The sequence below is a fragment of the Schistocerca serialis genome, chromosome 9, assembly GCF_023864345.2.
Source record: "Schistocerca serialis cubense isolate TAMUIC-IGC-003099 chromosome 9, iqSchSeri2.2, whole genome shotgun sequence".
Classification (NCBI taxonomy): Eukaryota; Metazoa; Arthropoda; class Insecta; order Orthoptera; family Acrididae; genus Schistocerca; species Schistocerca serialis.
In genome coordinates, this window is record NC_064646.1 from 45772381 (window position 1) to 45786310 (window position 13930).

The 13930-nt window shown below is 38.3% G+C and overlaps 1 protein-coding gene across 1 annotated transcript in view; it reads right to left on the reverse strand.

The window, feature by feature from the left end:
• Window positions 1-13930, reverse strand: part of LOC126418681 (protein bric-a-brac 1-like) — a 119696-nt gene that overhangs the window by 15044 nt on the left and 90722 nt on the right. Inside the window, exon 5 of the mRNA XM_050085573.1 lies at window positions 2077-2359. Coding sequence (XP_049941530.1) covers window positions 2088-2359 — 272 coding nt within the window. The 3' untranslated portion in view covers window positions 2077-2087. The remainder of the gene's footprint in view (window positions 1-2076; window positions 2360-13930) is intronic.

Consider the following 13930-nt stretch of genomic DNA (forward strand, 5'->3'; position numbering starts at 1 on the left):
CTTGTTTCCTGTGCGCATTTCTTGTGCATTTGACACGTTCCACATCATAATGGTTTTTCCATGCTATTGATCAATGGAACACGTAACTAACTAACAACTCTGCTGGTGATCCATCAGTTCTATTTGCTTTATGTTTCTTCATCTCTCTTAAAACCCTTTCTATTTCTCCTTCCAAGACGCAGTATCCTTTGCCCTTTTCTATACCTCTTGTCTCCTCACCTAATGCAGTAGCATTTGGTTTTTGATCAGCCTCATACAGGCACTCAACATATTCCTGCCACCATCCCAACACTTCCTCCAGTTTATGAGTCACTGTGCCATCACTTCTTTCTATTTCCATAACTGTTCTGATTTTCTTTGCTTCAAAGACTAGGTCAGCATCTAATCTATACATCATTTCATATTTTCCTTCCTTTTCTAGTTTCTTTATTTCTTTACATCTCTCTCTCATCCAGGTCTTCCTTGCCTGTCCTGTTTCTCTCCTTAATTCATTATTCAGCTTTCTGTACATTATTTTGCCTCTCTCAGTGCCTTTTGTCTTCCATATCCCTATTTCTTCCATTCTACCCAGTATTGTCTCTGTTACGCATTCTTTCCTCTCTCTTTCGAACTTCCTTACCTCTACAATTTCTTCTGCAGATTCGTAAGATTCTATTTCATCCTCTTCTGTTTCTCAATTGCACTTTCTTCACTGGGCACTCTGTCCCATTTTGACATAAATGTGTTTTTGAACTCAGAAACCTTACCTTCTTCCTTTAGTCTTTCTAGGTCAAATCTCTCTCTTGGTTTTCCTCCTCATTCTTTTCAATCTTATTTGTATCTAATATCACACCAAAAACAATCAAATTTTTGACAAAATATATCTATCCAATTAAATTATTTGCAAGTCTGCCACCACAAAGTTGTGGTCAGAATTTGTGTCTGCTCCAAGGTGTGCTCTGGCATTCGTTAAGCAGTTTTTGTGCCTATTGTGAATTATGATGTAATCAATTCAACCTAGATATCCACATACATCTTTGTCTTCTGTGATGTTCAAATAACATGTTTCCAATCACAAGAGAATACTCTCTGCAGAAATGAACTAACCAATCACCCCTTGTCATCCCTATTTCCCAATCCAGATCCCCAACCACTCCCCCTTGTTTTCCCTCTCCTACCAGTGTATACAAAAACCTCTTTACAATGATGCAGACGTATATTTTTTTCTCTGTTCATAATTTCTTCAATATTTTCTTAATCTTTCTCATAACAAACAAATGTGCCCATTTGACAGAGTGAAGTCTGGTTTAATGATATATACTAACAGGGACAGCAAAAGACAAAGAATAATTAGTACTGATGCAGTAACTGAGTAATGATGCGACATGACACAGTTTCATGTACTGGCTCATCCTGCACTGTCTGCCACTGCCATGTAATAACACTAGTTAGTCACAACTGAAAATACTTGTTATTCTTCATGATTTGTTATCCCTGTTATGTATCCTCCATTAAACTAATTTGGGACTGCCCTATTGAATAGGCACATACAATTCCACTTTAAGAACATTTGTTTCATAATAGGAAATGGACAATTTCCATTTACACTGGGAGTTACATGAAATACAATGGTGAGCTATAGTTCCTTGGGCCAATTCCATCTATACAACAAAAAATGAAATTGCAAATAACTGCCAAAACACCAGACAAAATACTGACTCTTAGGAAAGATACCCAATATATGTATATAAGGCAAGTGATATGCATTATGAAGAGAATCACATAAATAAGCAATTGTTAAATAATGGTCAAAGACCTTGACTCCTTTTAACACAAATGAGTTATTTACAGTGCAATCACGAATATTCTCTGAAGAATTAATATGGTTCAGCTGTTTAATTTTTCAAAAAGAGCTATGCAAAAATCATACTGTGAGATGTCTCATTCAGCACCTACTAAAAAGCACAATGGACTTATGCTCATCTCAGATGCAGGACAAAGGACTGGCAGCTTTTTTTATGAAGTATTTACAAGTACCAAATGAGAACCCTAAGTACTCAGGAACTTGTGCAAGCTGAAGACAGAAATGATCCTTACTTGTCAGTGTGCTAGCACTTCTGCTTGTGCTTGGACCACATGTGCTCCTTGAAGACATCACGCAGGGCGAAGGACCGTGGGCAGAGATGGCAGCAGTGACGGTTGGTCATGTCAGTGTGCACCAGCCTCACATGATACTTGAGGGAGGACTGGTTCGAGTAGGACTGGCCACAGTGTGGGCATGTGCCTCCCTGTGGAACATGGGGTGCTCCGGCAGCAACTGCAACTGCACCTGTTGCTGTGGCCATGCCACCTCCAACTCCTGACTTCCCACCACTGCCGCCTGCAAGCACAGCACCAATATACGCTTGTCTCTCAGCCTCCACTTCTTCTAGCACTGTCCACATCCCAAATCCACTCCCATGCATCAGTCTATTTTGAACTAAAAGGTGTCAAATCATCCAAGGACTGGCAGTACCAGCATTTACAAATTGTATAAGGCTGGCGCTCTCTCTCTCTCTCTCTCTCTCACACACACACACACACACACACAAACACACACACCTGTGGCAACACTTACCCTAACAAGAAAAGTGAAACTAATTTAACATGTTATATACGTATTTCACAATTTTATCCATCTCTTATTAACACAATCACCAGTGTTCGTCGGATGGTTGAACCATTCTCTATAGCTTTCCACAATATCTTTCACCATAATATCCTTGTAACATTTCACACAAAACAGGAAAGCAAGATGGGAAAGGAAAAGCTGGCGACCACTTCACAGTTTCAGGAATGCTTCCACTAATCTCTCACATTCTCAGGCAACCCTTATAAATGCATCTGCTCATCTGGGCAAATATAAGAAATTAGCATATTCATCTTGTGAACATCAATTGGAATGTCCAGCAAATACCTTTAATAGAAACATGGATTGTCTGGCTGAGTTGAATATGCAAGTAGCAGATAAATACTTCTGGGCAAAACAATTATTTATTTCTTACATTATAGGAGAATCCTATTATTTATTGTGATTGTATTTCTATTGGTTGTCACACTGCTGCTCTCCAATTCATCTTCCTCACAAAGTTGTCCATTGACATGGTTACCTTATGGTGTGAACATCTGGATTAGACACTGGGATGTACCCTTGTTGTTTGCCTGAACCTCACTTCCCACTAGTTCTTGCTATAAGCAAATCTTACTGTTTATATGCCAGATGTTTCTTCTACGAGTATTCAGCCAATTTTCTTTGGTGCTTGGAAGAGCTTTGCAATTTTTGCTACGTGCAGATACAGTCTGCCCGAAGAAATATTGTTGCATCATTTTTTTCAACACCCCACGCACTGGAAAGCACCGATTTGTTTATCATGACAAATAAAATATTTTTTATGTGGCACTTTATGTGCACATTCAATGGAGTGATCCTCTGCTTCATGGTGACTTCTCCTCTACACTAAACACACTCCTCTAGTGTGCAGTGGAATCCCACACAAACTATGCATATAATGTATGTCATGGGAATAATTTGGCAATTTAAATTAGATCCAATTTTTCAGTCTCTGATTTTTTCTGTTGTGCATTATACTTTGTATGCAAATTGTACTTTCATTGGCACCAAATTTAGTTTTTACTGATAAATGCTACATAAAATCCCTACACTCCGATGCAGTGGAACTGTATTTTTGCTTCAGTACACTTGGTGTATTTCTATTTTGTTCAGTCTCATTCCTCCTGCAACACAAAGGAATGCATTTACCAATAACAGATTCATACAGTACGACACTGCAATAAATTAACCATGTGACACATAATTATCAGTGATAAAATGTCTTATGATTTAAGCTATTCACGGGACTGGAAAGTTTCGATTCATTAGCCATATTAGGTATTGAAAGCACAGTTCTGCAAATAATATTTACTCTACCACATACCACACAACATGTTGCTTTAGAATGTTCATATTATAAATCTATCCCTCCCTACTCAGAACCATTTGGAACTTACTGTGGTGGGGTAGCTTGCACCACATTGGAGGGGTAACTGTGGACAGTGCAGTCTAACATGCAGGGAAGCAGCCTTCGGCTCCACTGTATTGTTGAATGATAATGATATTTTATTGTGTAAAATATGCCTAGAGTAAAATGGTCCCTCATTTGGATATCTAGGTGAGGACTACTCAGGAGGATGTTGTTAAGAGGTAAAAAAAGTCTAACATTCTAGGGATCAGATTGTGGAGCGCTAGATTCTTAAATCAGGTATACAGGTTAGAGAATTTCAGAAGAAAAAAGGTTGAAGTTAGATACAGTAAATATTAGTAAAGCCTTGTAACAAAAAGTACAGAGCTTCTGGTCAGATGTGTACAGAGTTGTCAATGCAACATCAAATAAAGGTACTGCCGGAGTAGATCTAATGATGAATTAGAAAATAGGAAATGCAGGTGAGCTACAATGAACAGCACAGTGAACACATTATCATAGTTAAGACAGATTCACAACCACGAGCCAACACACAGTAGCACAAGTTTATATACTATTTGCTTCACAGACAAAGAGATTGAAAGAATGTAAAACAAGATAAAAAAAATTATGCAAATCATTAAGGGATTCAAAGATTTAATTAAGATTGTGATTGTTAGTAGGAGAGTAATTTGATAGTAGGAAAAGAAAGAGACAGAAAAATAATAGAACATAAACTGAGGGAAATGAATGAAAGGGGAAGCCGCTGCTAAAATTTTGAACAGAGCACAAGTTTCGTCATTGCTAACTTCTGATTTAAGAAGCATAGAAGAAGACTGTATACATGGAAGAGACCTGGAGACACTGTCGAAACTAGATTTTAAACTGCAAAACATTTCAAGGAGCAGATAAGGACCTGTATCATAATTTATTGGTTATGAACTGCATATTAAAACCGAACAAATGGCAGATGGCCAGGAAATTATGGAGATGGAACAACCTAAAGACTGTCAATTTCAAAGCGAGCAGTTGACTGAAACAGTGGACAGGAATACAATAGAAGATGAATTTGAAGATTTGAGAGATGGGACTGTGAAGGCACCAGACAATCAAACAGGCACATACACACAGTCCTGCAGAATTTGTTTGATGATAAATGATATTTTGAATTTAACAGACAGAAGGAAACATTTAAAATTTCATAAAATAAAGCAGGCAAAAAGGAGCACAGATATCTAAATAACGAGACTGACAGAAAAAATAAAGCAGCAATGGCTAGCTGCAAAGTATGCATAACTGCAGGAAAGAAAGCTGCCACTTATAAGAAATTAAAGGTATTTGGAGAAAAGAGAGAACTTGAATGAATATTATGAGCTGATATAGCAGCCAGTACTAAGTAAAGAAGGGGAGGCTTAAAGGATGAAGGAATATATAGATGGGCTATGCAGAGGCAACAAACTTGAAAACAATGTTACGGAAAGGGAAGACAAAGCAGACAAAGATGAGGTGGCATACGTCATTTCGCAAGATGAACTGGACAGTTAAAATGAGGCACCTGGAGTAGATGATATTCCCTCAGGATTATTAAGACCCTTAGGAGAATGTACCCTACAAAAATGTTCCATCTGATAGGTAAGATTTATAAGAATGGGGAAATACTCCCAGACTTCATGAAGAATTTAATAATTTCCATTCCAGGGAAGGCAGGTGGTGGCAGGTGAGACTATTACTGAACTTTCAGTTTAATAAGTCATGGTTGGCAAATACTGATAATCATTTACAGTAATGGCAATACTGTTGAAGCAGACCTAGGAGAATACTTGTTTGTGTGCCAGAGAACTGTAGGAATATGTAAGGTGATATTTATCCTACAACTTATCTTAGAAGATTGACCGAAGAAAGGCAAAGCTAAGTTCATAGCATTTGTATATTTAGAGAATGGATTTGACAATGATGGTCAGAAATACTCTCACTGAAATTCTGAAGGCAACACGGATAAAACACAGATAGTTAAAAGATTGTCTCCAACTTACACAGAAACCAGACCACAAATATAAGAGTTGAAGGACATGAAAGGATAGAAGTAGTTGAGAAGAGAGAAAGTGAGACAGGGTTGCATCCTATCCTCAATTTTATTCAATATGTACACTGTGAATGCTGCGAAGGAAACCGAGGAGAACTTTGTAAAGGGAATTTAAGTTTAGGGGAAGAGAATTAAAAATTTGAAGTTTTCTGATGACATTGAAATTTTGTCAGAGACAGTAAAGGACTTGGAAAATCATCTGAATGGAATGGATAGTGTCCTGAAAAATCATTATTATATGCCACAAAAGCAGAACAGTGAAATGTCAAATTAAGTCCAGTTAGGCAAAGGGAAGTAGGTTAGAAAATGACACACTACAGGTAGTAGATGTGGGGAGCAAAATAACTGACAATGGCTGAAGTAATCTGCTAACACTGAATATAGATTTAAATGTTAGGAAGCCTTTTCTGAATGTATTTATCTGGAGTATAGCATTGTATGTACGTAGCATCTGGACAATAAATAGTTCAGACAAGAAGACAAGCGAATCTTTTGAAGTGTGATGCAACAGAAGAATGCTGAAGATTAGATTGCTATATTGGATAACTTTTAGGAAGTACTGAATCAAACTATGGAAAAAAGAAATTTAACACTACTGGTAGTTGGCTAAAAGAAGGAATCTGTTGATAGGCCACATCTTGAAAAATCTTTAGTGACAGTGCATATGGTGAAAATTATCATTATACAAAGTGTTTCAAGTCAGAGATGTGTAATGGATGTTATTCAGTGTTAGCGTGACCATTAATGTTGTATACTCTGTGTTTTTCCTTGATTGCTACGTGTATCCAGAGATATCACCCACTCATGTTTCTCTGTATGCTATGTACATTAAATGTTGGAAATAAATGTTGTTACGAGACTCAACATTTACTGGCGACCTCACCACGATCGTATGATAACCGCGCCAGATATAATATGGGCAGTAAGGAAAAACCGTACCGTGCAACGTGATCAAAATTCAATTGCTCCAAAGTGAACATATGGTACCCATGTCGTATATTTCCTACACGATTTACATAACATACTAGTATTTACCAGTGGCAGCACCAACTTCCACAGATGAGGTGGCAGTGAGCACGATAGTCAGCCGTACTACAGTGAAGCCACCTCCAATCTGGCAACAAAATCCAGTGCTTTTGTTCATGCAGTTGGAGAGCTAGTTTGTACTTGCACATGTTACTCCTGTCATCACAGCATGAAACAAAGAGGTGGCCACTGAAGTGCAGGACATTCTAACTGCACCACCAGCTGCAGAGCAGTACACGATGTTTAAAAATGCAATGACTGAGTGTATGTCACAGTCTGAAGCTAAGAGATTAGAGAAGCTGCTGTTGATGGAAAAACTAGGTGATCACATACAGTCCCAGTTGCTACATCCATCTGCAAACATTGGAGAAAAGTCCAGTTGGCAATGACATTCGGAGAAACATTCGGTTGTCGCTCTACATCAGGCGCACAAAAATTACTCACAGTGTGCACAGGAGGAATGTATGTGCTGGCATAGACACCTGCCAACACTGTTGAATTGTATATATCTCCAAGTGTGGCACCTGTCCAGCCGCAACCAGATAATACCACCATGAAGCTGCATCGCTTCAAGCACAGCTAGTGGAACTTACTACACAAGTCACAGCTTTGCAGATGAGTACCAGTCGACAGCGATGCTATCACTCGACAAGGAATCGCAGTCACTCGCCTTCAGCTACAAAATTATGCTGGTACCATAGACGGTTCAGTACAGAGACACGTAAGAGTGATCCACCATGCAAAATGGGAAATGTGATGAGAAGTCAGTAATGATGGTGACTGACTCTCTGGATAACAGCCATTAGTATTTTGTCACCGAATGATACATGATACAACCATTCTTGGTGGACGTAGTAGCAGATGTGTTGGTTAACCTGGACACCTACTGGCCTCGCCATAGCCATGATGATTACTATCTGTTAACTGCCAATGGCTCCACCATTTGGACCTACGGGTGGGTAACATTAGCCTTCAAGCAGCATCTCTGGTGTAGATCTGAATGGCAGTTCATAGTCACCAATTTGGTGCACTTGATACTTCTTGTCATTTTTCAGGTTGCTTCCAGATCTTCGGCACCACTTTCTTCTGGACATGACAACTAGCCAAGAAGCCAGGGTCAATTTCATCACAATGACTGTGCTAGAGTACAAACGATAACAGGAGATTCACCACATATTACACTTCTTAGGCAGTTTCCAGAAATTTTGCAACAGTTACCCACACTCGCGCCAGTGCAAAATACTTTAGCGCACATCATACTGATAATGCCAGGCCAGCTGATACATGCATGACCATGACGTTTGAAATCCGAAAAGTTCAAAACAGTGAAACTAGAGTTTGCCTTAATGCCGGTGCAGGAAATCTGCCGACCATTTCGTAGCTGCTGGGCTTTGCCATTCTATGTAATGGATGGGGGGGAAAAAAATTCAATTCAACAGTAAGATCATACCCGACCAATACACTATGCCAAACATTGAGGACTTCACACATAATGCCCAAGATAAAAAAGTAAAAGTATCTTTCTCTAAAACTGATCTAGTACATGCATACTACCAAGCACCGATCTACCCGAAGACATCCCCAAAACAGCCGTGTGCACACCATTACAGCTACACCATTCCAGCTTTCTGAATTTACCAGGATGCCATTTTGCCTATGCAATGCTGCACAAACTTTTCAAAGATTTATGGAGGAAGTGACTTGTGATTTTGAATTCTGTTTCGCTTACATTGACAATGTGTAGCAACAATGCACAAAGTGAAAATAATCATGATAAAAAGTGTTCCAAGTCAGAGATGTGTAACGCATGTTGTTCACTGTCAGCATGCCCACTAATGTTGTTTTGTTCTTTGTTTTTTCCTTGGTTGCTATGTGCATCCAGAGATATCACTCACTCACATTTTTCGGCGCAAAACGTCCATTAAATCTTGGGAATATATATCTTGTTATAATACACAACACACCAATAAATTGCCAGTTTGGTAATGGAGAGAAGTATGGAGTATAAAAATTGTAGAGGGAGATCAATGCTTGAATGTAATAAGCAGGTTCAAATGGATGTAAGTTTCAATGTTTGCATCAAACCACTTTTCAAACTGGAGGCGACAACAGCAACAACGGCTACCTACTTAAAATTTTAAAATCAGGGAACAGTGTTTGCAGATGGTGAACATATTAATTAATCTCACTTCTTATATGTTCTTGCTTCCAACTTGCTATTATAATCAAGCTACTGAATCATCTTACTACATTTTGCACTGTAGATTAAGTGAGAAATTATTTTGTCTGCCACTATTTTTTAAACATTTTCACTATTAGGTAGCAGTTTCAAGCATTGCATCTACTACTTTCATAAAACTTTAAAACCTGAATACAACATCTGCTCAAAAAATTTTGAAACTTTGTCCACAAAATTTTTCTATGCTTATCTTTTATTTAGTGTGCATTGTCTTCTTCAAAATACTCTCCTCCACAGCTGATACTCTGCTCCCAACACCATTTCCACTTCCGTAACCAGTCTTGGTATGCTCCTTGCTGGATCGCACTAAGTGACATATGCAAATTTTCTTTTATCTCATCTTTCAATGGGGTTTTCAACCTTGGGGGAAAAAAATCAACAGAGGCCATGTCTGGAGAGTAAGGAAGATACTGTAGCATAGTGATTTCATTTTTTGTGCAATAGTCACGTACCAACAGGGCTGAATGTGCAGATGTGTTATCATGACGCATGAGCCATGAACTGTCCCGCCACGTTTCAGACCATTTCCTTCTCGCATTTCCTCGCAGCCATCTCAACATGTCCTGATAGTACCATCGATTAACATTTTGTCCCTGTGGCATGAATTCGTGATGAACTAACCCTTCAAAGTCAAAGAAAACTATCAGCATGGCTTTGACATTTGAGCTGACCTGCTCTTTCTCACTTGCACGACCCAAAAGTTCTTCACAGATTGTGAGGCGAAGCTCCTTCTGGTCTTGACTCACGAGCTGTGAGACAAACTTGGTGGCAACACGATGCATTCCAAGAAGCTATGTCAGGATTTCATGACATGATCCAACTGAAATGTTACATTCTTCTGCAATCTCTCACACAATGAGTCCTTGATTGGCACGCAAAATTTCATTGATGTTCCTGACATAAGTATTGTAGAAGGACGTCTTGAACGGCGATCATCTTTATCTTCCACCTGGCCATTTTTAAACTGTGCGAACCATTCGTAACACCAAGTATGACTTAAGCACTCAGCAACATAGACTTCTTGCATTATTAGGTTTGTCTCTGTAAAGATTTTCTTGAGTTTCACACAACATTTAATGCAGACGTGTTGCTCCTCTAACTCTACCATCTCAAAATTCACAAACTTTGTCACACAACTTTTTACCCAATACAGCACTGAACGATGACTAACAGACACACAACAATGAAACTTCGGGCAGTTACATATCAAACACAGGCGTGTGCAGGAATGCCAACCACATTTCGCTCCAGCACACCACTGGCGCAAAATTACAAATGTTCCAGAATTTTTTTGAACAGATCCTGTATTAAGGAGAAACAACAAAGGTGCAGCTATTTGGATAAGGTTCATTTCTGCCTGAAGCAGCTTTCATAACATCAAATGCAAACCAGATGTATGAGGAAGTTCACTCTTCAGCAAGCTGAATATTCCATTTATACATAAGGAACAATGTCAACTAATACCAACAGTTCACATGATATTACATTTAACAGTACTCTATCAGTATCAGATTTAGTGTACAGAAATATGAAGACATATGGATGGAAGCTAAAACAAAGAAAGAAAATCTTAAATGCGGATTTTATTTTATTTTTATTTTTTTTTTATTTTTTTTTTCACTATGCTGAATCAGATTTTCCAATAAATATTCTAACAAGGCTGGATTTTTAAAATTCTTTCGTCCTTAGTTGGAACCCAAAATGGAGGTAATAACCCAAAGAGCACAGATGTATGCTTTTCCTGCACACTACAGGTGAAGACAAAGATCAAATACCTACAGAAGATTTTTCAAAATTAAGGTTATTTTAATGTGAATGGAGGTGTGTAACTTGAATGTTGACTGCAACAGAGTACTTGGATTAGAATAACAAAGTCTTTGACAGCTGGTTGTTTACAAGATAGCTAACATAAAATAATCTTGTAAGAGAATGGGTTTGCTCATGCTTCATGTTCTGTTCACTACTGTCATACCCATCTGCACTCATATCAGTCAATTGCAGAAGACAGTTGCAGCCAGTAATGTAGCTGCTGTGGTTCACGTTTGTTGTATGCTTTGTTTCTCTGTGTTGTGTGTCTGTTTAATGTAGCATAATGGCATATTCACTGTGGAATTACACAGCTTTTTCTGCCACAGTCATACTGGACGTGCAGGGAATGGTGGCCCAACATGATCAACACTTTCCACACTCAATTGCCATTCAATCTGTTATTGTGTCCAGGTATCAAACAGCAACATGACAGGAACTTTATTGCACTTACAACAATTTTTTTCTGAGAGTTATCACAATGCAAAGAAGGATTTTACTTTGCCCCACTATATTACCTCTACGAATATGTGAATAAAACCACAGCATCACAAAAATTACTTCTTTTTATTAGTATGCATTAAAAACTTAGAAAATATTGTGTCATTCTTACAGCCACTGTTGCAGACACAAGGGTACTGCTATTCACAGTGGCATTCTTCTGCCAATGACATGGCTGGTATTTAATGAAGTGCTAAGACACAGTTATGACCAAATTTAACGTGACTCCATTTACTAACATATCAATTATGAAATGGTACAACATGATAAAAAAGTAGACAAAGGTAGTCAGACAGAAGGACATGCATGTCAACTAGTGAGATCAGATTAACATTAAAGCAGGAGAGAATCAGGCCGCCAGCATTTTCAAGTAGAATTGTGAGCTGACACAGGTGACTGAGGGTTTGGGGGCTTTGTGCATGGTTTTCATGAAAGATGATCATGATACTGATAGTGTGACCCGAGAAACATAGCTTCCCGAAACTGGTGACACCAGTATGTGCTTGGCTGTCTCAGCAGTGTTTTACAGCAAATCAATGCAGAGCTGGAGATGGTTCTGATGACTGCTGACAAGGTTCACATTCCATTGACGGTGATTAGGCAGGGTCTGCACCTTAACAGGCCAGGGAAATGAGACTGATGGAGATAATTACTGAGAGTATAGCAGACAAGTGTGAGGGCACACATGTTCAAATACATGTTACCAAGGGCAGGAGGACTAAGCCTTTCTTAGGATAAATCAGGACAGGCTGCCCCCCCTCCCTCTCCCCCCTTAAAAGTATCTCAAACAGTTTAAAGATTTCCTCAATGTGCACATGAAAGGTAGAATGATAGAATGTACCACACTGGAGTGCATAAACACCACAGACATTTGCTCAGAAGTATCTATTCTTCATCAAAATGTTTAGTCTATTAAAAACAAAAGACTCCACAGCTTGAAGTTGAATTACGAAGATGAGGAGCCATGGTGGCACTTGAAAAAGGGAGTAAGGTGACAAAATATTTGAAGATGGTGATTAAAAGGTGATAAAATATTTTTAAAAAAGTGGTTAAAAGGTGAAAAGTTTTTTCAATAAACAGATACTCCCATACCAAAAAGGCCGGTTAAGCCCATAATAAATTTCTCTATTATGATCCTGAACGAGGTATGGTCATTTTTTTTCCTTCTTATCAATTTGTTATAAATGGAGGTACATTGGTAATTCAGTTCTGGTAATTTGATATTGGTAATCGTACTTCACAAACAAAATTTACATCACATTTTTTTACAACTAATGACATTCTACACTTCAATAGTGAAAAAAGATAAACAAAACATTTTTGAATTCCTGTTTCTTGGGAATTCTTCACAAAAAAAATTAAGTAATCACACTAGATTTTTTCCTCGAACTTTTTCTGAATGGTTTTCACTCTTTCTTCTACTTTCATAAATTGTGCACACTCAAATGCACTCTAGACTAATTTTGCTGCCTCTAAATTGATTTTTTTTTTCATATTTTTATTTTTTAATCTTCTCTTCAAGATACCTTTGTTTTCTTCCTCCTTCGCTTTTCTTTTAATTCAAGTTTCCTTTTCCTCTTAGATTCTTTCTTAAAAACAGTATAATTTGGATGTGCTTGCTGCTCGTACCTAATAAGCTGTGAGTCAACGGGCATAGAAAGGAAAATGAATTTCTTGTCCGGAAGCATCACCCACAATTAAAACCCTGTTTAAAAATCTTTTGGCCATCACTGATTTACCTTCTCCCAATGTGTGCGTCGAAATGGAACACCTTCTCTTGATGTCAACATTTCCATAGGACAATGTAAGAGACGCCTTAACAAGTCCTGAAACATTTTGGATATGTTAACTCTATGGATGATGAGTCTCTTTTTGAGATGCACTGCTGCTAGTAATTGCCAGTACCATTGTTATCTAAATGTGGGTCATCTCTCTCAAACTGTAGAACCTCCCCCTCCTTTAATAAGTAATCTTGCTGGATACTGAACAGCATTTTCACAACCTCTAACATGTCACTGCAGCTTCTGCTCTTTGTTCTTTCTTTGGGGTCTAAAAAACCTGTAACTTTTCAGTGGTGCACTTGATAATCACATCCTTCCCATCACTTGTTTGCAAACTGCAATGTAATGTTTTTGGGGATTATTGAGAAACCACAAGTTATCATGTTCTTCCAGTTTACTAAGCTCTTCGGTTACTTGCCTGCCAGTAACTAGTTGTTTATGAGGAAGCAGATCGTCCAATGTAAAGAGCTTATTATGAAGAACATCCTAAATACTCTCAAAGCAGAAATCTTCAAAA